At 33.1% G+C, this 26497-nt stretch overlaps 1 protein-coding gene across 2 annotated transcripts; it reads right to left on the bottom strand.

Annotated features, from left to right (window-relative positions):
* Positions 1-4098: 4098 nt before the first annotated feature.
* On the bottom strand, positions 4099-25461 carry LOC129944543 (serine/threonine-protein phosphatase beta isoform). Of its 2 annotated transcripts, XM_056054048.1 has the most exons (6): positions 24843-25461; positions 12996-13184; positions 8972-9319; positions 8558-8901; positions 8356-8490; positions 4099-6274 (listed from the first exon to the last, which is right to left on the bottom strand). In XM_056054048.1, exons 1-6 carry the CDS (start codon positions 24892-24894, stop codon positions 6161-6163), a joined length of 1182 nt encoding a protein of 393 aa, XP_055910023.1. In that variant the 5' UTR covers positions 24895-25461; the 3' UTR covers positions 4099-6160. The 2 variants fall into 2 exon arrangements, with proteins under 2 accessions (XP_055910023.1, XP_055910024.1); XM_056054049.1 differs by lacking the exon at positions 12996-13184 and having other exon boundaries at positions 24843-25459.
* Between the last annotated feature and the right edge of the window lie 1036 nt (positions 25462-26497).

The following is a 26497-nucleotide window of genomic DNA, read 5'->3' on the forward strand; positions in this document are numbered from 1 at the left end:
TTCATGCTTATTTTGAGATTCGAACAAATAGCATTCTATAGTATCTTTGTCTATAAAAACCATAGTACTCTCATGGGTAGAACATTTTAGGGCGACCGCATTCCGCATTATTAAGCGTTGGTATCGCGAAGTGAAGAGATTAGCGGGAGCGAGAGGAACATATTATTTTCATTCCCATAAGCAGTTAGCAGAGTAAGGAAGAAAATTTATTCACCAGGCAAAATAATCTCTTTGTTGTAGAATATGGGAAAAGGGAAGTAAAAAGCTATGTCCATTGTCCATATATGAGGGATGATGGCGATGGCTGCGTCAACTGCTTAGCTTTTTTGACATAATTTTTTGTATTGCGTTTGTTCATACATACACAAGTCTGTTTGGCACAACACATATACGATATAGTTTTGGGGATAGTGGTTTTGGTTGAGTTTCAATTTGCAAAATTTCGTAAGTGGCTTGAATTATATAACACTGTTGTAAATAATATTTTGTAACTGACGAGTTATGAAGTACTGAACTATTTTTTTGGCTTCAGGTAACTATTAATATTTGTTTTTAATTTAAGCTGTTATTGAGTTTGAAGTTTTCTGATGCATACTTTTGAAAAAGAAAAAATATTTTTTAAAGTTTCAAAAAGGGTTAAATGACAAATCATGTCATAATTTTCACTCATCTAAATTGAAGTGAAGTGATACCATTATCATATTTTAATAAAAAAAAAAATGTTTTCAATGCTTCAATTTCAATAGTGATAAACTCTTTTATAGGTTGTTTGCATCTCTGCCATTAAGTTTTTGGTTAATAACAAAATTCCAAAAATAAAATGTAACATAAAACTTGCGTATTAAATTTTAAAGATTAAATATATAAAAAAATACTAAATACCTTTTTTGTAGTGTAGCTTATTTGACGATAGGATTTTAGTGCACGATTCTTAGGTGTGTAGATATTATATTCTAGGAATTTTCACACGCGGTTTTCTTTTTATAAATTAATTTTTAAAGTTCATTTTTTTTACATAAAACACGCAAACGTGGTTTTAGTGTTGCAATACATGATTTTTTTGGAATTTCATTAATTTTTTTTATATTTTATTTTCAAATTATTCATAAATTTAAAGAAAATATCATTGAATTCAGTGTTAAAATGCAAAAAGCCCTTTGCATATACCCAACCTCGCACCCACCCCAAATCCTATGGCTCAAAAATCAAAATACAAAAAAGTAGGGATAAGACCGAACAAAAATTGTTTTTTTATTATCTAACGTTGTTTTCTCACCTTAACATTTGTTTCCTAGCCCTAGAATTTCAAATTACCCGAAACCGGGTATCCCTAAAATATGCAACAAAAAGGAGGGAAACCTTACTATCGGATAATGATCGTTGTAGATACGGAGGCGGTTAGGTGGAAATGTTGGTTAAGAATCTTAGGTTGAGTTGAGTTTCTGAGACGCAAAATTTCCACTTTTCAAAAGGAGATCAATCCGCGCTAGATTCAGAAGCGTGCAATGGGGACTGGGATTCACGTGTTGGTGACTTAGAGAACCATCAACGGGATAGGAGGTTTGCTGGATTCTCTAAAATATGAAAATGGGTAGTCCTCAGGTTAGCTAGGAAGCCTAGACTCTTTTTAAAAACCGAAAGCATAGAAGAAGCATGTTATTTATTAAAATAACAAAGTGGAATGTTTATGAAGCTTAAAACCATAAAGATGATGACTTAAGTTTTTTGCCTAAAGGGATGAGAGATTGAGGGGGAAAAAGAAGAACAAAGGGTAAGGAGAAGAAGCCGAGGTAAGTAAATATTTCGCGCATCACTACCACTGGGATGCTAAATTGGCTTTATTTTTTGTTTGTGATGAGTCCAGGGTCGAAGAACCCTCGGAACCGCTGAGCTGAATTTTCTTCTGCATTCAGAAGAAAATTCGTGCAGCGGTAATAGAAAGTCCCTCCCAAAAGTCAAACGAGTTAATTACCGAAATTCAAAGAGGGATATCTTTGTCTATCCCTCCCATCATAATGCTAGCGAAAACTGCGATTTTTCGCGGAAGAGTAGGCAAGGATAAAAATATTAAATTGTCTGAATCATTTGTTTCAAAGCGAAACCAGTGGACAGGGTCCTACAGTTTTAAGACAAATCCGAACTGAAAATTTAAGAAAGCATTTCATGACAAGAATAATTACTCTTGGAGAATTTGTCAATTCCTCGCAAGAGGCAGTACACGTGAAAAAACTTTAGGTGGCATAGGCAGGGATGGAACCCAAGACCTCTAGAATGACAGTCCATCGCACTAACCATCATGCCACGGGTACTGGGCATGCTTCAAGCCCAACAAAATTTGATTACATATTTCTGCAATGTCTGGCTCTAAACAGAAAGAGCCATTTCATTGTGGTAGATACAATTATTTTCATCTAGGTGCATTTGAATTTCGGTCTTCTAAATAATCCAGGTTTTCGCCTTCATGTAAGAATGCAATATGTCGACAAAAACAATAAGAACTGAAGGTTTTAACGGAGTTTTAACAACTAAACAGTTAAATTTAATTTTATATATGGCATATGAGCCATGGTATTATTGTGCCATGATCAATGTATTTTTGATTTGTATTTGGATATACAAATTTGTAAAACATGTAGAAATTTTGTATGTGCTTTTTTCTGCTTTATGTTCTTTGTTAAGATTATTCTTCTTCTAGAAACGGTATTACTCTTTTCATGATTATTTATACTTGTGTTTCTTTACAAAATATTTATCTAAAAAATTGTAAAGCATGATAATGTTGATACATGAATATTCCATCTTGGATTCGATTACAATTCGACGAACTGTACGGGCTGTACAGCGACACTGACCTAGTAGTAAAATTAAAGTCCAACGGCTTAAATGACTGGGTCATGTAGAGCGAATTGAGATCAAGGCTCTAGCCCGGAAGGACTTCGAATCCAATCCCAAAGGACGGCGCAGTAGAAGAAGACCGCGACTCAGGTGGCGCACTGAGGTGGGTGAAGACCTCAACCAACTTGCCGTGCGAAACTGAAGACAGCTAGCCAGGGACCGAGCTGTCTGGAGACGCATGTTGGTTGACTAAGTGAGGATTCGATTACAAAGCATTTAAATTAGAAAGAATAACACAATCTTGAAAACCAAAATCCATAATCAAAGTTGTCCCAGAATCCGAAATCGCATAATCACGAAAGGTCAAAACTTTTTTATGGATAATAGGTCCAACTATAAACTTCTAGCATTCATATTTTAGGGAAATGATTCAGATAAAAAACTCACTCATTTATTTGAATTGCAACTAAAGCTTACTTTTGATTTTGATGTTCACTGGTGAATGAGGTAAAAGGGAATGGACAAACGCAATTAAGAAATATGGTGTTTAAGCTTAACTTGAAGAAAAAATCATTTTTACCAAATGCTTACCTCAATTAATGTTCATATATGGTCTAACAATCAGCAAAATAACAATTAAACTAATACAGAGAGACAAATCCCACCAGTTATATAAAATGCAAAAGCTCTCATTTTATATAGTTTTTTCAGGGATAATTTTGAAGTACATACATATATTCAAAAGATACCATACTTTTAAAATATCGAAAAAAATGATTTTCTGAAATTTCGAGACCACCGACCTGCCCTTAAATCTTTGTGATCACTTTCTGACTTAAGTTATTTTTAATTTACATTAAAGAATTGTAGGCTCTATTCCTGACATTACTCACACACAGAAGTAGTCGAGGATTGTAAGTCACAAGCCTTGTTTCTTAAGAGCTGTAGGGACACCAAAGTTTTAGATTTATTTATAAAAATAAATAATCTTGAGTTTGAACTATTTGTTTCACTTAGAGAGGGTATTTTACAAATTAATTTCAATATTCGTATCGGAAGGGAAAAAAATATGTTTTCCTCTAAAACACTTCGGTATCATATATGCACATATGTAGTTGAACCTATTTTCAATACTTAACAAAAAAACGTGCTCTTACATTGATGTACTGACAAACACTTGTCACTTCTTTTCTCATTGTATAAACTTGACTTGGTATCCTGGAAATTTGGTGTAAAGTTGCATGCAATTATTCTTAGTCTTGGTTAAATGCTTGATTGCTTTTTTATTAAAAATAAAACAAAAAACAACACGAAATTCAAACTATAAAAACTTCAGTTAAAAGATAATATAAAATAATAATAATAATTTAGTACATAATCAACTTGTTTCATATAATATAACTGTAAGTATACACTATGTCAAATAATTTTTATTTATGAGGGTATTACAAGCTCAACAAAATAAAATGATGCATTTTTCCAGATACATTTTTTTAAAAATTGTTTGTACAATATTAATTTTTGAAACAATAAATTAATAACTATAAAAAATTTCATACATAAACAATTTGGAAACTTTTGTTATTTTATATAGAGGCTGATAGCCGAATATATTGCATTTTGTTCTTCATTGAAATTCTAGCTTTTGGTCACTATATTATTAATTAGAAACTCGTCTTCAATACAATAGCAGATAACCGAATTTGGAAATAATTAGATCAGGATTTTATGGATTTTTATATCACTCAACCGACAGAGGAGTCTCGGAAACAAAAAATGGTACAAGGGGTACCAATTAATTTCAAGTCGTATGGGTAATTTCTGGTAGATAGAATATAATAATTAATATTATCTTACTGTTAAGCGAATTTATTCGCCAACCATGATGATTTTTTTTATAATTTATTATAAAGTTCTTTTATTATTTTTAATTCATGGAAAGTTACCAATAACTTCCCTTTAACATTGATGTTACTCATTTTCCTTTATTTATAATTTGACTTTTACTTTAATCTTGTATGTGTTCTTAAAATTCAATAAAATTGCACATGCAATAGGTATTAGAGAGGAAACATTATTTACATTTTTTCAATCTATGGATTAAGTGACAGTAAAATTTCTAAAAGTCATGAGCTAATTTATTCGAGTCGGCGCTTGCACTGAAAGAAATTGTATTTTAATTTCAATTTTGATCAGAGTATACTTTAACAAAACAAATCTTCCTTAGGTGTTGAGAACGTTTTATTTAATATTTTTGAAAATTTACAGTCGTATTTTGAAAACTATTGTAAAGGCTTCTTAACTTTAAAATAATTCCGAAGTAGGAAATTGGAATCTATAATCAATTTTAAAATTCTAACAAGGTTTCTAAAAGCCAGATTAAAATTATTTTCATGTTGACACATGTGCAGCTTTTGTTTGTACAGAGAATTTAAATACCACGGGGTCTTATGGGAGCAAAATTTAATAAAAGATGATTGCACTATATCTCTATTTCAATAATGGGAACAATAAAAATTAACCTTGGGTCATATTCCATGGGCAATGTTTTTTTTTCCTTTAATTGTTTATTGCATTTGTTGGAAAGGTCTCAGCCATTAATAATATAACCTATTTGTGAATTTATAAACCAGCCGCAAGGGATTTTGACCACAATTTTAAACGTAAAAGGTCTTTAAAATGTACTTAAACGAAAAAACATTATTTTTTGTTTAAATTTAATAGATGTCTACGTTGTATAAGCACTAACCAGAATGATCATGAGCAAGCCTCTATAACAGCTGCATAACCGATGGATGTTTTCATAAGAAATAATGCAGTAGGTTACAGGTACATGCTTATTCTCATGGAGGACATTGGTTTAAATACGAACTGTATTACTAAAGCGAACAAAGTCCTTAGGTCGGTCCTCTCAATAACATAGGTTAACGCACAAAGCGTACTAGAAACATTCAGCAGATATTATACTGAATTGCATTACGGTCAGTAAGTGAAGTATATCTAGAAAATTGATTATAGATACAAATTAATGTAAATTTTTTAAAGCAATTTTAATAAATATGTATAAATGAATACGACTGTAAAAGTTTCGAGATTTCTGAAATCTCTGGAAAATAAATTGATCTATTAATAGTATAAAATATTGAGTTTTAACAAAACTGCTTTTTTAACTTTAGTTAGTTCTTATTTTCTTATTATTTGGACAAATCATTTCAGAATAAATATTTTAAATTATATTTTTAGGACTCTTTTTCAATTTTGTATATATATTTTAGCGTTTTTATATTTAAACATTTTTTTAGGAAAATGGAAGTGAATGGATATACTATTTCTTTTTATTCGATGTAATCAACTGTGTATTGCGCTGTGGAGTCGTTGGTCGTGATGAATTTGTTCCGGTGTAGAGATACTTGGCTTTCTTTTCAGATGGTTTCAAAATCTAGAATTAAAAAAAAAAAATTTAAGAAAAAATGTAATACTAGTCTTAACTTGTATGCTAGATATGATGTCGAATTTCAAAAAATATTATTGTTTAAATTATTATTATTAGAGCATCTGGTTTAAAGTACATAATTCTTTTTAAATTTTTGGTAAGACATTAAATTCAATTATTAGTATAATTTTTTACTTTAATTTCAGTGAAAAAGAAACAACAGCAGAAACATGGTATGAATATCAATTAAGCCAGAAAATACTCAACTTGTATATATACTACTTTTAACAACACAAACCTGAACAGAAGTTTTTAAAGACTATCTTTGCTGATATGGGAGCCATCTCTCATTTATTTAAACCCAGAGCAAGAAGCCTATATTAAAATCGTATTTATTAGAGTCTATAAAATACATCCCAACTGTAAGTTTACAAAGCGTATCCGGAATCTATTTTAATCTCAAAAGCCCATTCACCACGCAAAATTATATTTTCATAAAATATTGCACACAAATTTAAAATTGATAAGAAAAGTGCTTGGCGGTGTATCGAACAAAATTTCAATGTGGATCATAATGTTATAGAATTAGGGATTCCCCTTAAAAATGTACATAGCCGTTCGGATTCGGCATATAAACTGTAGGTCCCTTCCATCTCTGACAACATTACTCGCACACAGGAATGGTTGAGAGTTGTAAATCACTAGGCCCTGGTTCTTCATGGATTGTTGCGCCACTTAATTTATTTATTTTATTTAGCATTCAACAGATACATTTTTATCGTTAAATAAAATATATATCTTTGTCATCTTGGTAACAAAAAAGGGCCACTGGGGTTACGTTAATAGATCGAAAAAAAAGAGCCAGAAGTGGGTAAAGATGGGGTAACTAATAAAAAGGAAATTAATACTTGGATAGAAATTATACTGTATATATATTAAACCATCAGAACTTTGCCACATAAAACTTTGCTGTACATCAATGATGTTTGGCCAAAACTCGATGAATTCTACCACTCGAAAGGGCCGGCACGTAAGGCGACACTATTGAAGCAATTAATGTTTTCAACAATGAAGGACGGCGTAAGCATGATGGATCACTTCGTTAGCTTTTTTGGTACGATTGACAAATTGCTTGAGATGGACATTGGGGAATTCACTAAGCTGGTGAATACATAGTCAAGTCTGATATGCTAAATGCTGTAAAAGATTGAGTTGAAACTTCCCCTCCAAAGTAGAACAGACAAATTAAAAATAATATTAATCGTTCAGTATTTAAATGTAAATATAAATCACTCATACTATAGAAAATGATGACGTGCAATTGTAAATATAATCCAAGAATAGTGGCAGCGGTTTTGGGCAGGACACTGCTCACCATATGAACAATGCGGTAGACGAGACATTTATGTTACCCTTTATATTCTAGCAAACGCAAGGTATTTCTGGTCCGTGGCAGCCCAATATAATGAACTATGGATATATATTCGTATTAATGGCCAATTAGAATTAAACAAATGTTTTTAAAAACATGGGCAAGATTATACTATTAAAAACTTTCTTTTCATAGAGAAATGAATGAAAATTTGGAGAGTAAAACATAAACGTTCTATGGCTGATGACAAGTACACGAAATGCTTACTAAATATGTACAGACAAAATTAGGAGCTAGGTAATTCTTGAATCCTTAAGTTTCTTCTTGAGGCTTTTGGGTTTTTAAAAATTTTCAACCGTTTTAGACAATTAGGGCAGAAAGTGCACACCGCTCAGCAATGTTTGTAGAATAAATTGTTAGACAAAATGGGCCATATTTCCCTGAGTCCACAACTGATTTAACAACAATAAATGTTGAAGCTGCAGCTTCACTTATTACCAGCAATTTTCTGTAAACAAACCTTATTTTTGATTTTTTTATAAGATACTCTTAGGTTTCATAAGTACAATAATAGAAAACGATATTTACCAAATTATTTAGAGATTGCGCATGGAAATGTTTGTTTTATTTTTTTTTTTAAATTGTAATTTTGCGAAGTTTCATAATAACATTAATATTTGTGAATCGAATAATCAACCATATCCATTTTACTCACCTGGAATGAGCACATTAAGGAATCATCCACTGTCATCATTCCACCAGCATTGTCAAACTCTCCGCAGTAATTCGGTGCCGAAAATAATGTAACTAATTGACGTCTAGCAAAGAACTCATATCCATCTTCAACAACCTTTTACAAAAAGTTTTAATATTAATAAAAACATAATAGAAATTACAGTTATGGTATAAAAGCATACCTGATGAGCCCGGCATATCAAATCTAGGTCGTGTTTTCGCAGAAATTTTGATACGACTGTTGCCCCAAAAGTAAAGCTTACGCCTCGGTCATTCTCACCCCAACCTTCGACATCTTTATCTGGATCACTCCAAAGCAAATCACAGAGCAAACCTGTGTCTGGTACATCTGTTGGTCGCATCAAGCGCCTTATTTGTTCCATGCTCTGGAGGTCGGGACTCAATCCACCATGGCAACAGAATATTTTTTCGTCGATAATTGCCGCTATCGGTAGGCAATTGAAGCAGTCTGTAAAGGTTTTCCAAAGCTTAACATTGTACCTGCGTTTACATTCGTCATAGAATCCTTAAATTAAAAAATATAAATATATATCTTACATTCAAAAATTTTAATAAAAGCGTTTTGGTGATCATACCATAGATTCGATTAATACTAGCACACTCGTGATTACCACGCAAGAGGAAGAAGTTTTCAGGATATTTAATTTTATATGCCAACAGTAGACATATCGTTTCTAGTGACTGTTTGCCTCGATCTACGTAATCGCCTAAAAATAAATAATTGGCTGCAGGTGGAAAGCCTCCGTATTCAAAAAGACGAAGTAGATCTGTATATTGCCCGTGAATGTCACCACAAATGATAAGTGGAGCTTCTAAGTCAAGCAAAATGGGTTGCTGCAGAAATATTTCTCGTGATTTTAGACAAAGGCCACGTACTTCAGCTTCGGACATTTGTACAGCTTTACCTTGACGACATCCTCGCACTGTTTGAAAAAAAAAATGAGAAATGCAATGAATAAACGTTGTGTACAATTATGAATTCTACAGAGGAGTGAGTGATTTTACATGCACAAAATATTTCCTACGAAATTATGTAATAGTATGCAACGAGTGACAGACTAGACAAGCATAACGATAATTAGCCAACAATGCAATGGTGTTTTCATATTTTCAAATTTATTGCATAACTTTCAATTATATAAACAAATTAATTGAATTTTTTACCAAAAATGTTTGTCTTTGCACTTGCTAACTGTTCGGATTCAAATATTTCTTTTAATTTCATAAGATTTATTAAGTAAAATAGAATAACATTATTCTGTATTCTACGTTTTGATTGATTTTCCTACAAGTACCAAAACGTTGGTGCATTGGAGCTATAAATTTACTTAAATTTGACAAAAAAAACGGCAGTAATTTACAATTTTCTGAAAGCCAACAACTTCTTCTATTACTATTGCTTTCAACCTAGTTATTTGTTTTAATAGTGTTTGAAAAAAAAAATACTTTCGAACTCAAAATGTATCTAAAACACAGGAATGCTAATGTTTATTATTCAAAACTAATCCATTAGGCACCGAATTGGCTTCAATTATTTTGTGTCACTGCAAAATCTTCTAGTTTATGAGAATACTACCAGAAACACATTTTAGTAATTTTTGGGAAGTTATGTTAGCTTGCTTAAATATTTTTTCCAGCTTCCATACAAGAAAAAAAGATAGTTTAGGTAATTTTCTCAGAAACTAGAACACATACAAACATGTAGTTGTCAGAGTTATGAATTAAAAAGTTAAGATTAAAAAAAAAATGTTTTATGAATTTTGATTTCGAAGGCTGTTTTTTTAAACTATTAACACAAATGAAAAAGTTGACATCTTTTTTATTTTTTTTTAGTATAGATTCAGAAATATTAAAGAAAGATAAATAATAAACTGTTGCTCTTTAAGCACTTACAAATAATAAAAATTTAATTTAAAAAGAAAACAAAATTACCAAAACAAATGTTTACATTATTATAGCAAAACGTTATGTAGCTCTGCATTTTGGATATGATGGTTGTCTTGAACTAAATTTAACGAACGTTACAACTGCCCAGAGCCAATATTAAACACGAAAGTGTGGTCGAATCATTGAAAATTGGGTCCAATAAATCTACCATTGCAAATGTAAATATTTTGATTGTGCTTCAAGCCGATAATAAAGTTAAAAATCTCAAATGGTTTGTGTTTTATTTAAAAAAACCCTCAGATCCTTATTAGAAAATCTAAAGTTTTATTTTTTGAAACCAATAAACCAAAATTGTCAGACATTATTCAAAACTAAAGCAACTGAATAGTTTGCTTTTATGTTTGTGTATATTAGTTTGGTTGAATATCATTTTATATGTGATATCATTTTGTAATTGAGTTTCTTTAATGTACAATATAATAGAAACAAATCTGACAGGGAGATTGCGGGCATTTTTTACTGCCTCTTTGAGACGCGGACTCAACAAGTTGTTGACATTTATTTAACATAATGGTTATTCATTCTTTTTTTTTTGTTGGTGTTTATTGTTGTTGGTGCTTCGAAAGTTTTTTAGAATGCTCACAAATTCTCAATGGTGTTAAGACGTCCAGAATAACACAGAGATTGGACGATCGCGAAGAGCAATCACCAATTTTGAAGAGTGCTTGTGGTCGTTATATGGCTTAAAATTGGCATCTTAGTGACATATCGCCCTCAGAATCACTATATGTTTCCTTGGCCATGATTATCATGAATTTGAAATCGAGATTTAATCCTTAACCAAGACAAACAATCTGTGATGCTACTGGATCCCTGTTTTTTTGTTTAACGGAAATGAAACTCCTTTCCTTGGGGAAGCTTAACATTTCTTTTGAAGTCAGCGCCAAAAAAGTTTATTTTTGTTTCATCGTTTCAAAAAATGTGGGGAAACCTCAAAGTCAAAGTAATTCCTAATTATTTTAAACAGCTGCGTACATACCGAGAATTGCAAGTTCGTTTTCTTTGGTTCCAGAGAATAGTGACTCCGGCGACAACAGGAAAATTGATTTTTGGACGCATTAGTTTTAACTTTCCTTATTAAAAAATGATGTTAAGAACAAAACTTATTTAACTTATCATATAATGATGAAGGTTCACATCCGAAGGGCAGTGTTTTGAGTCTAAAAACGAATATGAAAATTTTAGGGTAGTCAATCAACAAAGTAGGTAAAAATAAGCTGATTAGAAATTTAGACAGGAGATCAATAATAAAATTGGAAATGAATTCAATTGGTGGTAAACTGCATAAGAAAGGGATTATACAACAAGCTAAGGAACCGAGGTAAAAGTATTCCTTATATTTTATATAAATTATCAAAAATGGTTTGCGTGAATGACCATCGTAAATATATATACAATGGAATGACATTGCAGCTATTTTTGGTCACGTAAAAATATGTTAGGTCTTTTCTATTATGTATGTTTGATCCTTTTTACCCTTCTCGGAATAAAACTTATTAATTACAAAAACGTGATAATATCAGCATTGCAATCTTCTTCACTACCAAAGAACAGAAATAACTAACAAAGTACTCCTCAAATCTTTATATCTACTCTTTTGATTCTTTGCTAATTTCCAAATTTGCAAGCTTTTCAACCTGCTGTATCATTGCTTTATATAAAAAGGTTGTAACTTTTCATAAAATGTTCCTACGGTTGATATACAAATTTTACTAAACGAAATTAAAAACCAGCTTTCCCACCCTAAAATGGATTACAAAAATAACGTTGGCTCACATACGTTAGGTTGACTTATAAACGCGTCACGTCAACGTATTTTGGGACGATATTGCCCGCACACTGTTTTTCGTGTGATGGTCAACGTTTTTTACTTTGACAAAGAAAATTTTGATTTTTGATGACGTCAGAGTCAATGCGCTGACCATGTAACTGTAGCTTAAGTAACGCAAGTAAAGGAATTTGATAATAAGTTGTAACCCGTAAAACATGTAATTGCAGCTATGTGGTGAGAAAATCCAATTATGGGTGGATAATTTAAATCCTACAAATCTTTATGTAGACAAATACTTATATTTATATTTTATTTAATGAGATAATTTAAGAATCGATTTGTATGGAGATGCTGTAGTTGTTTTCCAAGAGTTAATAGTAATGTTAGGTGACCCTGGAAGGAATTTTTTTTCTTAAGCCTAATAATATCCCATTCTTTGACATTTGTTTTTTCATCAGTCTAAGTGCAACCTATCTTTCAGGGTTAAATTATTAACGATTTTAAATAATTAAAATTATTAATGAGCTTAAAGTGCGGTAATTTAATGTTTGGTTATCTTGTATTTTTCACGTCGCTCGTAGTTTCGAACATGGATTATTAGTTTGGTCAACATAATAAACATTTAACCAAAAAAACAGAACTACCGGATGTAACAAGGTTTCCTTCTGGTGAAATAAAATATATGTACATACATATGTATAAATGTTTTTGATTTATTCTTGTAAGTGGGAACAGTCACAATATCAAAGAATGTATTTATACATTTTTTACCAACTACAAAATGAATATTAGCAATATACAGGAAGGGTTGTTGTTCACAGAAACGTCAGTGGAAAAGGTATACAACTGAGAATGAGCAGTGTGGTTTTCAATTCATATACCAAATTCAGATATAAAGAAGTCTCTGAGGCGCGGCTTTTTCTTTTCTTCCTTGGGCTGATGGTGGATTGTTATTTGATCGCCTTCTGCCGATACATGTGTCTCACTTGATGGTGAAGAAATTAAATCTTGATTTTCTTCTTGCAGCAATTTCAAAGCACTTGCTTCCCGCTCTTTTTCCTTTTTATAGCCTTTATTTTTTTGTGTGTTTTGTTAAGTTTTTAGTTTTATAATATAAGAATAAAAGAAAAGGTTTTGAATTAAGATAATAATTACAAAGTAGATAAATAATTACACAAAATTATTTTCTAAAAACTAAACGTTTTTCTACTAGCCCACACACTCACATGCATACAACTAAAAAAATATTAAAAAAAATTAATTGTAATACTGTTAAAAGAATGTATGAATGTATATAAGCATGTAAAAACATTAAAGATATAAATCCTTGCCACACTTGGTGTATAAACCGACTGGAAGTTCTTTCAATTTAATATATTATATCAGTACTATTTGTATTCGAGTGCACTTTTAATTGAGATCAATTCTTAAGTTCGTCTAAAATGATGGTTGTTAGTAATGGCGATTTACTCAAATATGCATATGCAGGGCTGGATTGAGGGGGGGCAACCAGGGTGGAAGCCTGGTTTTGTTTCAAATTAACAAGTAAACACTAGTAGACATCTTTTCCTTTGATACGAATTTTTTGTTTTGCTCTTTTACCTTTACTTACAGCCTTCAGTAAGTAAGTGATCTCGAAACCGCTTTGTTTGCAACATTTTGGAACGATCTCTTGAAGCAATTCAACGCTACAAACAAGATGTTGCAAGACCCGAAAATGATTCTTTAATCACCAATGCGTGCACTAGAATCATTGAAATCATTTGTGGAATCCAAACGAAATGATTTTGATAAATACTAGGAAGCAGCCAAAAAAATATCCCATACTGTTGTATATGTACAATCACGCACCCGCACCAGAACAAGAAATTTCATGTTGAATGCGCTCAATTACGGGCAAGCACAAGACGCAAATCTGTCACCCAAGGAAAAATACAAAGTATCCGCCTTCATTCAGGTGATTGACCAGCTATCCGTTTTTCTAACCGAAAGATTGCATCCCTATTAAGCTGTACGTTCGAGATTTGGATGCTGAAAATTTGCACGCTTCAGCAGAGACATTGGTGAAAGTGTATCCGGATGATTTAGAGCCTATTCTTGGAAATGGGTTGGTTTAATTTGTGTCTTTGATTGACCCATACAAAAAGGAAAAGGACTATGGAACAGAACAATCGCCGGAACTATTTTACTACCAAATTCTCGAAAATCAAAATTTCAGAGCTACATTCCCAAACCTTGAAATTCCATTGAGAATGTATTCGATTTTTATGGTAAAAAATTGCACTAGAGAACGCTCATTTTCAAAAATAAAAATTATAATAAACAGGCTTCGAACCACGGCGCTGCAACAGTCTATCGAAGCTCAGCATTAAAAACGATTTACTCCCAGAATTGGATTTCAACAAAATAATCATTTTTCGACTGGTTGGTGAAAAAAAATGGTTTACTTAAAATAATTTGGGGCGAGGGGGCCTTCGCTCCATTATTGCCCCGAGGCCTCTGGACCACTATATCCGGCACTGTGCATATGTGTGTAATAACGCATGTACATATAAAGTAAGCTAATAAAAAAGCAAACAACTGAACAAAAAAAACTAAAATTTAAAAACAGATGCGTTCAGAAATTATTAATGTTCTAGGAATAGTGTAAGCTTAGGCGAAATACTGAAATGCAACTTTGAAAGAAAATAAACATCTACTACTAATGACGAAATAAATAAATTTAAGTTTATTATACTTCAGATATTATTCTTGTGATCTATTTCCATAATGTGTTCGTATACAAAACTAACTATTTCCAATTAATATTTTGCATGTGTTTCTTTTGAAACTATAAAATTATTTAATAGAAATAACTCAATTAGTATTTTATTTAAGTGAGACTCAGGTTTTTCTATTGCATACAAAACAGCCTCTTGTAAGATATAAATAGTCCTTATCTAGCATTACGGTGGGTAAATTAAAGGCACAATATAGAATTTGGGGTAGATACAAGGTAAGGTGAATGCTACAATGATATTACAATAAAATATATAACGATACTATGTATGAATATTTCATTCTCAAATATGTCTCTTTGTCGTTACAAATTGGCACTGATCAAACCCCATATGAACACGAAACCCTGACTCGAATGTAGTGTGTCCCTAACATGGAAAATCTGGTCGAAGGACCACATTATCTAATCTTCACTAGAGCTAATTTCACGGCACCTAATGGAACGCAACTCATACAATTATATATTTCTCCTTAAGTACTGCTCAATTTAACTTTTATATGTTTTTGAAATTAATTTCGTAAATTTAATTTTGTATAAGCACGATAACAATGTACATGACAGTTATCGGATTCATAGCAAATAAAAACTCAGAATATCCTCTTTAAACCAAATAGTTGCAGTTACTTTTAAAAGAGCTTTTGTTTTAACATAGAGTGAAAATTAAACATTATTAGCAGTCTAACCAGAAGCAAATTTCAGAGATATCAAGTTTATACCAAACATCATATTATATATTATAAATATGGGCATATGCCTGTAAGATATTTGTACATACATATGAATGTAAGATATTTGCAATAGAAAACATTTTTGTCCTTCCTAGTTCTACTCTAATTCCCTTTCACACTGTTTCTGTCTGAATCTATCAACTGTATGATGAAGTTCAAGGGTACCCACAAGTTTTCTCACACAAAAAAGCTACCGTTTCGAGTAATTTGTAAAAAAATAAACTTAATAATCAAATCATGTCTACTTGGATTGTAATCGACATTTTATATTTTAAAGATTAAATGTTCTGATTTCCAGATTAAAACTTTTATCCCACAACAATTTCTATTTGTTAAAAATCCCTATTTTACGCACTCACAATTACTACCCACATATGAAAAACTATTATAGAAATATGTAATATATTTGTTTCTTCTTAAAGGTTACACAACATTTCACCTTCACTTTGCCACTTATCGCTTTCCAGTGTCATAACAAACAAAAATAAAATAAAACTAAATAACATAATACCGTTAGCAAAAAATCAATTAAAATTATGTTCCTTTTTGTATTTACAAAACAGTTTACACATAATATAAACAAAAACAAATACAAATACTTAACACAGAGCGCGGCTTTGTTTTATAATAAAAATATATACACATTTGTAGTGTGAGACATACGGTTTAGATAACTATTAAGGAAATAAATAATTAATGACATATTTATATGTGCATTGCAATTTTAGGGGTATCTCCATTGTTTATGGAAGAAAACATATCGACATAATAATTGCATCGAAAATATAGTTTTTGGCAAGTTGTTAAATTTGTACACAGATTGGATTGACTACAAAAAACTACCAAACATTGATAAGAACTGATTTTAGACTTAAAAATCTTCAGAACAAAGAAAGACTTATTTTCTTCAAATGTTAAATTATTTTAAGAACACTAAACTCTTGAAATTTCCTTTTTTAGGAACGCAGATATTCAAAACCAACTATATTTAAGGTCTAAACAAAGAAGAATCGGCCTTTTTTCCAATTGCCTACAATTGAGTAATATGTCGTTCGAAAGGTTAGCTCTAGTGTCTAGTAAATCATTTGTTTGTATGGGCCCAAACCTGCTAACCATTGGGTTTGGGCAGCATATGGCAATAAAGTTTGCAATTAGAACAAATATCAATTGCAATAGTGTGCCATTAAAATGAAAGTATTGCTCACTTTTGATATACTTCAAAATAAATTAGTAGGCGAAAAATTCAATAAATAGATTGCGCCCGAAATCAGACCATGTTCATACTCCTGCTGAAATAGTATAGTATTGGGAAAGAGGCTGCAAAAATGGGTCAAGTGGTTAATGTTGTTTCTTTAGGCTAAGAAAGCAATTGTAGCTATGTAAGACCTTCATGATCCTCATCCTGCTAAATGGTGCAGAAGCAAGGACTATGACAAAAGCGTACGAAAGTTATGAGAGAAAAGTTTTTCCCGTGATAACAACGAAAAATATTATCTATGCTTACAGAGTAAACTCATTTGTTTACCAACATTTTCATAATGTTCTTTTTGAAATTCCTAAATCTAAAACTTATATAATTACTAAAGATATTTTTTAAGTAGATTACAAGAAGGCCTACAATGTATCTACATTTAAGAGGGATGTGTAATCAAACTTGCACCGCTTAGGAGCTTGCAAATTCTCATAACTGTCCGAAGTCATTTAGAGTTTCTGCAAAAATATCCTGCCAATTTTACAAGAGTACATTCTTAGAAGATTTGAGCTAATCCTATTTTCTTCTAAATGATAAATGCTTGCGCATTAGCTGCACCTTGTCTGGCAAATGTGAATGATAGGCACAAAGATAAATACAACTCCTTGAACTAATAATTATATCTGAAACAACTATATTATTTTTAATCAAACAAAATTAATAAGAGCATTAAATTTTTAAAACAAGAATTATAATTAACTGCATACATTTTAATGAAAATTAATTTGATATTTAGTTTAGAATTTTTGTTTTTCAAATTTAAAAATAATTCTTTCAAAAACTATTTATTAAAAATAAATCTAAAAAATGGCTTTGTGGATTTTTATAATGGCATAATTACTCTTTAGTTGTTATCGTAATTTTTATGATAAGTAAGTTAATTATCAAATTTATTTTGTTTATTTACAGTATTTTATAAACACTTTTTAAGAACGCAATAGTTTTCTTTTTATAGCGGTTTTGTTACTTAAAGAAGCCTTTGGTAGTGGATATCTAACTAGGACAAGATGAAAATTTGTGTCTGCTAGCAACAATTTTTAATTGAAGACATCATTACTTAAAAATTAGGTAAATATTTTGTTGTGGAACCTCTTCGCTCTAGAATTTTGTACATTTGGAGTTAAGTTTTCCAAGCGGCATCAATGTTCAAGTTAAGAACATCAAAGTCGGTGTTATATTTCAGTGCATCAGTTTATTTAACGTCGTATAAAAGAGTTTTAAAGTCCGTACTTGACTATAACCATTAAAATATCCGCCCCTAAATTTTATTGTGTCATTACAGCGGTATATTTTGCGTATTGAAGTTGCTGGAACTTCTATAATTTTCATCGGCATAATTTTTAAGCCGTTTTTTTTTAGAATGCTTATTTGAAGCACTACATGAACATAGTGCGAAAAAAAAACAAACAAACACTTTTGATCGAGCCACTTTCAAGTATTTCGACTGCCGAATATATCACTAACCATCTTGCCACATTCGATTTTTGTAAAGCGGGTGTTCAGCGGCTTTCAATTCGAAATAAGATCTACCAGTGGCAAAGAAACAAGATGGTTCAATCAAACGCTTTTGTTTTTCCTGGCACTAAGTTACAACTTTGACATCTTTCCTATCACGTCTCTATGATGTAATTAGGGGAAAATCATTATTTTTCAAAATATGTAATAAGCGGATTGTCCATAGGACGTTAACTATATGGTTTATAAACAACACCAATTTTGTTTTTGCAAGAAATTAACGTTGATAGCATTGCATTCATGGTCGCGAATCCGGAATATAAACACATAATCAAATGAACTACAATGAATGTGCTTAATGAGTAAAAAGCACATAAACAATAAATACATACAGCCAATCATACAATTCATCCTACGCTAACAACAATTGTTAGATGAAGCATATTCAACAACATTGAAAAAGCGCCAACTATATACCAGAGAAGCCAAAGAAATGATCATCAAACTAACTGCACACTTCATTTCAATTGGAATATAAATAAAAAACACGTGAGGCAGAACCATGCTGTCTGTTACAACTAGATTGAGTTCACATCACTATTGTTATCAACAAGATATTTCTTCTATATTATATATTTTTGTTTAGTTTACTCAATCAATTGGACGAGGCTTTTGAGCCTGTGTCAAATGCTGCAAAATAAGAAAAACCAGCGTGGCAGCAGTAAGCATTTTGTATAATATAATAAGAAGCAATTTAGTTGTCTTTCACAGTTGACATACTGCTATTGGTTTGGTTTGTATTGAAAAGCAAATTTTCACTTTCCAAAAAGTTCCACAAATAAAAATAATTGTTAGCCAAATTTACATATATTCCGATATATGTATGTATGGTGTGAGATTAAGAGGAACAGGAGAATCTTCTACTCAACACCTTCTCCAACTTAGCCATGGATGATGGAGTTAGCATTGGCTCAATTGCTCCAACCTCTTGGCTTTATCGACATCTTCTATGCAAAGTATGATATCCAACTACAAGAGGACGATACAGAGATTATGGAAAATGACTTGGGATAAAATGACAAAACATCAACGCAAACGAATACATGACGCTCGAACTTTCTTGAAGGACTGTGTTCTGGAAACGACCGGCCTCCTAACGGTCCTGAACAGAAATCTCTCACCAAGGAAGGCAGGACAATCCCGAACGTAGAAGAACACACTAAACTCGTGCCCTTCTTGATAGAGTTCTGGGGAAATCACCGGCGTCAAGACATTGATACCGCCAACACCTTTTATATCCAGAATCTTGCACATGCGATCAAAAACTATAGACTTTAACAACTAACACAGACGAACGACAAAAAGACAATACGAACGTTATAGTTGGAGAAGGTAAGGATCCTCCGATTAACCAGCGACCCTTGACGAGATTCGCCAAATGAGCAAGGAACACAACCTTGTCGCCAGACATTTCCTAACCTAAGATGAGGAAAACATTGAAGGCATTTTAAGCTCAGGGATGCCACCAAGTCGAATTTGGGAAGTATACACGTAGACTGTTGGAAGACCAATGGCAGCTGGAGCTGAGAATTCTGGAAGAGGTCAATGAGACGATCGTAGAGAACAGGCCACTTTTCGGCAACCTCATGCGATGGTCCAGAAATTCAAAACAATGACTTGCGAGGATGATAGAACTTTACGTTTACTAGATCAGGAGTCTCAACCGGCCAACGGGTAAACTCCTGAAAAAGAGCCCATACTGACAAAGGCTCGACTTGAAAGACACATATTATCTTTAAATACCGATCTGCAAAGCCAAGATTGGGAGGTTATCAAAGTGGAAGAAGGCACGGAAGTGATCCAGAAATCAATACCGATTCTGCGCAAGGAAAACTAGTCTACTTGATGAATAGTTGACAATATGATGTGGCCCTAAGTCAAAAACCTTAGACACCAGTTGGTAACCTACGCAGACAAGAACAGACTCGATCTGGTTTTAGGGTGCGAAGTTAAAAGCACATTATGTTCAGATGAAAATCGTCTTTTAGCAGCAAATAGGGGTAATACACCCTACTTTTATCACTAAGAATTGAAAGGAGGTATTTGATACTACTGTAACTACATTACATTACATTTCACTCTACTCAGCACATAAATGTTCAGAGTAGAGAACACAGCATCTTGAGCGACTAAGACTATAAAGGTGATAACACAAGACAGAAGGAAAGAGGAAAAAGAACAACAGACAGAAAGAACACATGACAACAGCGCGCGGTAGGTTTCGAGACGGTCCCCCATCTTTCTACTAACCAAGCTCACTGAGTTTGATTTCGGTGATCGATGGGAACTGAACTTTATCAGTGACTTGTCCGTTGCCTTACTGTAACTAGTAATTCAAACACCTGCCTTATTGACCAATGATTGTAGAACACTCATTGTCTAATAATTGAATTCCTAATTCAGAAATCTAGAAACCCTAGTAAACCTTTTAGTAAAATGGAATATGGAATTGGAAACTGAGATACACCATTTGGGCTAGTCATATATATTTGAGTCAAAACATATGGCCCAAATAACAACCAAACTCACAGTAATCTTGTGAAAAGCGGATCGAAGAGAGAGTCCACCTTGGTGGACTAGCGTGCTTATCTGCATAGGAAAAGATACAAAGTCTTTTTAATTTTGCCAAGCACATCAGACATGCATTGACTGGGAGTCTTTTTTAAGTCAAGTCAAAGAACATTTAAGTCATAATCTCAAAGAGCGAAATGTAGCTCACCAATAGGATCACTAAAAAATTACAATCGTCAATGGACAGAATCATGCCATAAAAGTTTAGAACTCATGTTGAAAACCGTCCGGGATTGCAATCATGATGAAAATTATGAATTCGTAAAATTCAGTAGCGAAAGGTATGATAACGATGGATAGGGTAAAATGAGCTATAAGCTCCTTTCTGCTATTTAAATCTCCGGGTCCTGACAGCATCTTCCCTATGATGCTACAAAAAAGTGATGATATCGTAATCCCACAGTTTTTATAAAGCTGGTAAAACTAGCTAACTAGTGCTAAAGACTACAAACCATCTAGACTCACATCGTTTATTCTTAAAAAATTGGAGAGACTTCTAGAAAATCACATTGGAAATCATGCCTATTCACACTGCGTGGTGAAAACTATAAAAAAAAAACAATGCATGATAAGGAGTATATACTGGCAGCATTTAACGACACTTAAGGGTCTTTCAACAGAGTACAAAACAGTGCAAACACTGCAGTCATCAGACCACTACTAATTAATTCATTTATGGTAACATGGTATGGGGTAGTGCGTAAAAGAAAGCTACAAATCTAAAAACCCTCACTTGGGTACTGAGAATGGTACGTATAGGCATAATAAGGTCGACGGTGACCACTTCTACTGCAGGAATGGAGGCAATACTAAATTTTTTACCCCTGGACTTACATATATGTACCCACAGTGCCTTACGGCTCAGTCAGACCGGTTACTGAAAAACCAGCCTCATAGAACAAAAACAGATTTTACAAAAGTGCATAAGGAACAATGTTAGCACTCCCTGCCTGAACTTCAATAAACCTTTCCTCAATCTAGCTAACTCCTTCAGAATTGTCGATAAAAGCAATGTCTTTCAGACGAGAAATATTTACATACGCTGAAAAACAGGTCTCAATGATGGCAGTATCATGAGCATATATCACCAACTTAAAAAATCGACTTCTGACACAATAATCAAATCGAAGCTTTTAAATTACTGTCCACAGGAACTAACGGTTCTTAGCTCACGGCAACGGTTCTTCTACTCTGATCGTCGAACTTGTCGAGTTGTAGAAGCTGAGTAAGGTCAATGATTTTCGACAATTTTCTCCAGATGAGTCCTGAAACTAAAGGACGTTCTTATCCCTACCTTCTCAAAATCATCATCCATGCCCACATAAACAAGGCATACCAGCCTACGTTTATGTCACGAACTCCCATCCGACCTCCCACGTTTGTAATGGCGAAAGAGCTAGCAGCGGTCCTATCTCCTATACTCCTTCTCACTCTAGGTAACCTAACTGAATTGCTGTTACCGAATCCCAATCTTTTCCTTACACATCAGAATGATGAATTAACATCAACTGACTCCTCACCCTTTCTCTTCCTCCCAGACCACCTCTCATCTTTATTGGGCTGGATCTAAGGTGTTAAACGACCTGTGATCAGCCTGGCTTGGGGCCCAATTCAAAAATAGTCCAGTCTCTAACGGAGTATCCGGATACCTGGCGACCTCCGGATTAACTAGCCTTATCTGTACATGCGAATCTCTGTGCACATGGACCTTTTTACTCCACATCTCGTGGGACTAAAAAAGAATAAAACTAACAACAAAAACAAAAATAAAAATATAATTGAGACCGGTATCTCTTCAGGACCGGGCGGCAGCTTGGTGTCAAAGCCTGCTGCCGTATCTCTTGCGGCCAACACAGAGAAGGGAGTAGTTGCTAACTGCTGTTGGTAGCAACGAGAATACAAAGGTAGCGATACGTAATTTCAGTAGTGGCAGGGTTGTTAAAAATGGCCCTACCACTACTAATGAGAACACTTCCAGAAATGGAAAACAATCATTGTAGCGTGTTCCAGGCGGAACTTTTGGCGATAAAAGAAGTCTTGTCTTGGCTCAAAGAAAACGTGATATCAACATCTGATATCCGTATTTTCTCTGATAGCCAGGCCGCTATCAAATCTCTGGACTCTGTCTCTACAAACTCTATAACAGCCCATAACTGTCGATCATCTCTAATGGAGATGGCGCAACAGTTTAATATTCACCTTTGCTGGGTGCCGGGCCATAGAGACATTCCAGGTAACTGTAAGGCAGATGAACTCGCCAGGAACGGTACAGTACAGCCCATCCTACCAAGTTTAGCAAGTACTGGCATACCAATCGCTACTTGTAAACTGCTGCTAATGCAAGACGCTGTGAGGAGGGCAGGTGGAACAACATCACCACGTGTCAAGTCACAAAAAACATCTGGCCAACACTGGATTTAAACGTTCAAGGTGCTTGCTCTCTCTAAGCAGATCGCATATAAGCTCGATAATAGGTGTCATAACCGGACACTGACTAATAGGAAAGCACGCCGCGAGACTAGGCGTATTCTAAAATGACTTTTGCAGAAGCTGTATGGACGAGGAAGAGGAAGAAACGGTTCTTCATCTTCTCTGCACATGCCATGCTCTAGCTCGAAAACGCAAGAATTACCTAGGAAAGTTCATTAAACTGGCCTAGGTGTGTCCGTTTCCATATTGGACAGCCACTGTAACCAACCTAGCTCACGGCATAACATTAGTCTCTGTTGGGTACCAGGTCACAGTGATATGCCTGGGAACGAGAGAACTGATAGAGCTGATGAGATGACGAGATGACGAGATAGACTCAAGTACAAACACCTAAACCAATGAAAAATGGAATATGGAAAAGCCTTAAAACCTGTCCAAAACCAAATGTTATGGCCAAAGTGTATATATTTATATATTTCTTATTTTGTTGAGAGTGCTTTACATACATTGTTTGGTGTGAGTAGTATTATTAAAAATTCCGTTCAAAGAAAATCTAATTATCCCCAATAAATCCGTAATGCAATCAGTCTTACTAGCAATCGCTAGTGTCTGGCATTGTGCTTTTTAATCACAAGATTGATAGATTTGAGTAGACTTTTTATTTATATGTACTTGTTTTATTTCAATGAATAAATTATTAAATTAAACACAGTTTGTGCTTGAATTTTATCAATTTAATTCAATAAAAGGTACGCTTCATTAGTTGTACTTTAGGCTTCACAAAGTTTGACGGGTCAGCCAGTAATTATTGATAAATTGAACTCAAAACAAAAATAGTACTCAGCAACAACAAAATTTGATAAACAAATAGATAGGTATATATGTATTTGAAAAAAAAAAATCGAATTTCTATTGTTTTTTTTTTTTTAAAGTTTGTACACATTTATAAATGGGATTTTATGTTCAGTAAAAAGTAAAGCCGTTGTTTTCCAATAGTTGATTTTGTATGTTAAGTTCATTTTTGGAAAACTGCCTCCTCCCCCCCATACACATTGCCATACATAGTAAAAAATGGCGGTATACCATTTTTACACTTTAAATTTTAATTTCTGTAAGCACCACTATTTTTACTATGTAAGGCTTTGAGCACCGATGTTATATAACGACAACATTTTAAGCATGAGGAAAACAAGTACATACTACGAATGTAAGAAACTAAATACTTTAAAATAAATTAAATTTGACTCCTCATTTTTCTATCACACTTCCATTCACATGCATAAAATTGCAACCCAAAACTATTAGCATTTGCTTAAGAAAAATAAAAAAAAAGGTAAAATTAAACCAAATTCTACAGACAGTTTTAGCATTTTAGTATCCATAAGAGGATACAAGCTGTGTGATACATAGCTTAGACTTAGAGTATAAAAATAATGGATCCAAGAGAACTTACTTTCCAAAAGACGCTGAATTAGACTGTCCACGTTCAGATCAAAGTCAGCCATCGCAATTTGTATGAGGTGTCCGTGTCCGTGTGCAGGTGCTCCGCTCTTTTAAATAATTATTAAAATTTAAGATTGAATTGATGGCAGCAGCAGTGTCTTTTGGGATCACCATATACCAGTGAAGAGAGACAAATAAATAAGAAAACTAAATCAAGTATCAATCACGGGAACGAATTACACAAAATGGAATATTATTTGGCCTAGCTTTAACAATTTCAATTAAATTAGCAAAATGGGACTGACAACGGCAAGAAAAAAAAAGTTGACTATTCATGTACATATATATCACAGGGAAGATTTCATTCTAAATTTGAAGATTAATGCACATCACTTTAAATTTGCAGTTAATTAAAAACAAAAAGTATTTTCTTCTATTTTAACAATCACACTTTTCCTGTATTTATATTTAAAGAAATGTTATTTATTTTCTGATTGGTATAATTTTTTATAATGTTATGATTTATGAAGCTTGTGAGAAAAATATACTGGCTGCAATTGCTTTAAGATCCTCAGAAAAAAAATGTACTCTTCTAAACATGGCGCCCGTAAATTTAAAATGAAAACTATTCGATGACGTGATAAGCAAGGCGAAAGTAAATAGGAATGTCAATTTGCCTGGCCTGGCGTTTGCGTTCTAGAAATCTTATTTATTACTTAAGTTGGATATGGTTCGATTCAAGGGCGACTTTTATTATCCTTAAGCTTTGCGCTCATTGGGAAACTTAGTCGCGAGCAACTTAAAATGAGCAAATTAGTTGGTTTCTATATAGTTAAGTTAATAATGATGGATATAAATGTATATGCAATTTGCAAAGAAGAAGCAAAATAATGAAATCATACAACCAGTGTGAGAGAAAGAGAGAAAGAAAGAGATGATCAAAATTGCTGACATTTTTAAAAATACAGACCATAGGAAATCAGATTGTGATAGTCTGAAAAAATATTTTAGCTAAAATATATGTCCGAAATGGTAACTATATAAAATATTTCCAATGTTTAGATGGCACATGAAACTAGAGAAGAAGGAAAAGCCTGAGCTCGTTGATTTTTGACTTGCTGAACATCCAATATGATTCGAAAGAGCCAAACCAAGCCACCCAAAAGTTTCCCAAAACATAGTAGTTTTTACTAGTTGGCCAAAAAAAACTTATAAATTTGTTGTATACCTTTATTTTAGCTTAAAGTTCTTTGAGGTTTTAAAATATGCATTGTTTCAAGATCTTGTGTTATTTTCAAACTATCCTAGACTCGACCATTATCATTGACTTACTTAATGTGGACCGGTAGCAGCCAAATTCACGTCGGCTTCATATATTCTTCAACGCTAATTCTAGCCCTTCTGTTAATACTTGGGGCGAGTTTGTTCACAAAGGGTTAAATCTGCAATTTGATAATAATTACCATGACTGTCATTGTTCATTTATCTAACAAAGTTCCTGATGAATGGTAGTCACACATCCAGAGCAACTTCTACATCCTCCAGGAATGCATACAGGAACACCAGTTGTTTTCAGTAAACTATTTCAGCAACGAATGCTCTGTCTAAGTTATAAGCTTAATTTTAAGAACACGTGTTCAAGTTTTTAACTTATTGAACTGATCT

Source organism: Eupeodes corollae, chromosome 2, assembly GCF_945859685.1.
Source record: "Eupeodes corollae chromosome 2, idEupCoro1.1, whole genome shotgun sequence".
In the NCBI taxonomy this organism is placed as follows: Eukaryota; Metazoa; Arthropoda; class Insecta; order Diptera; family Syrphidae; genus Eupeodes; species Eupeodes corollae.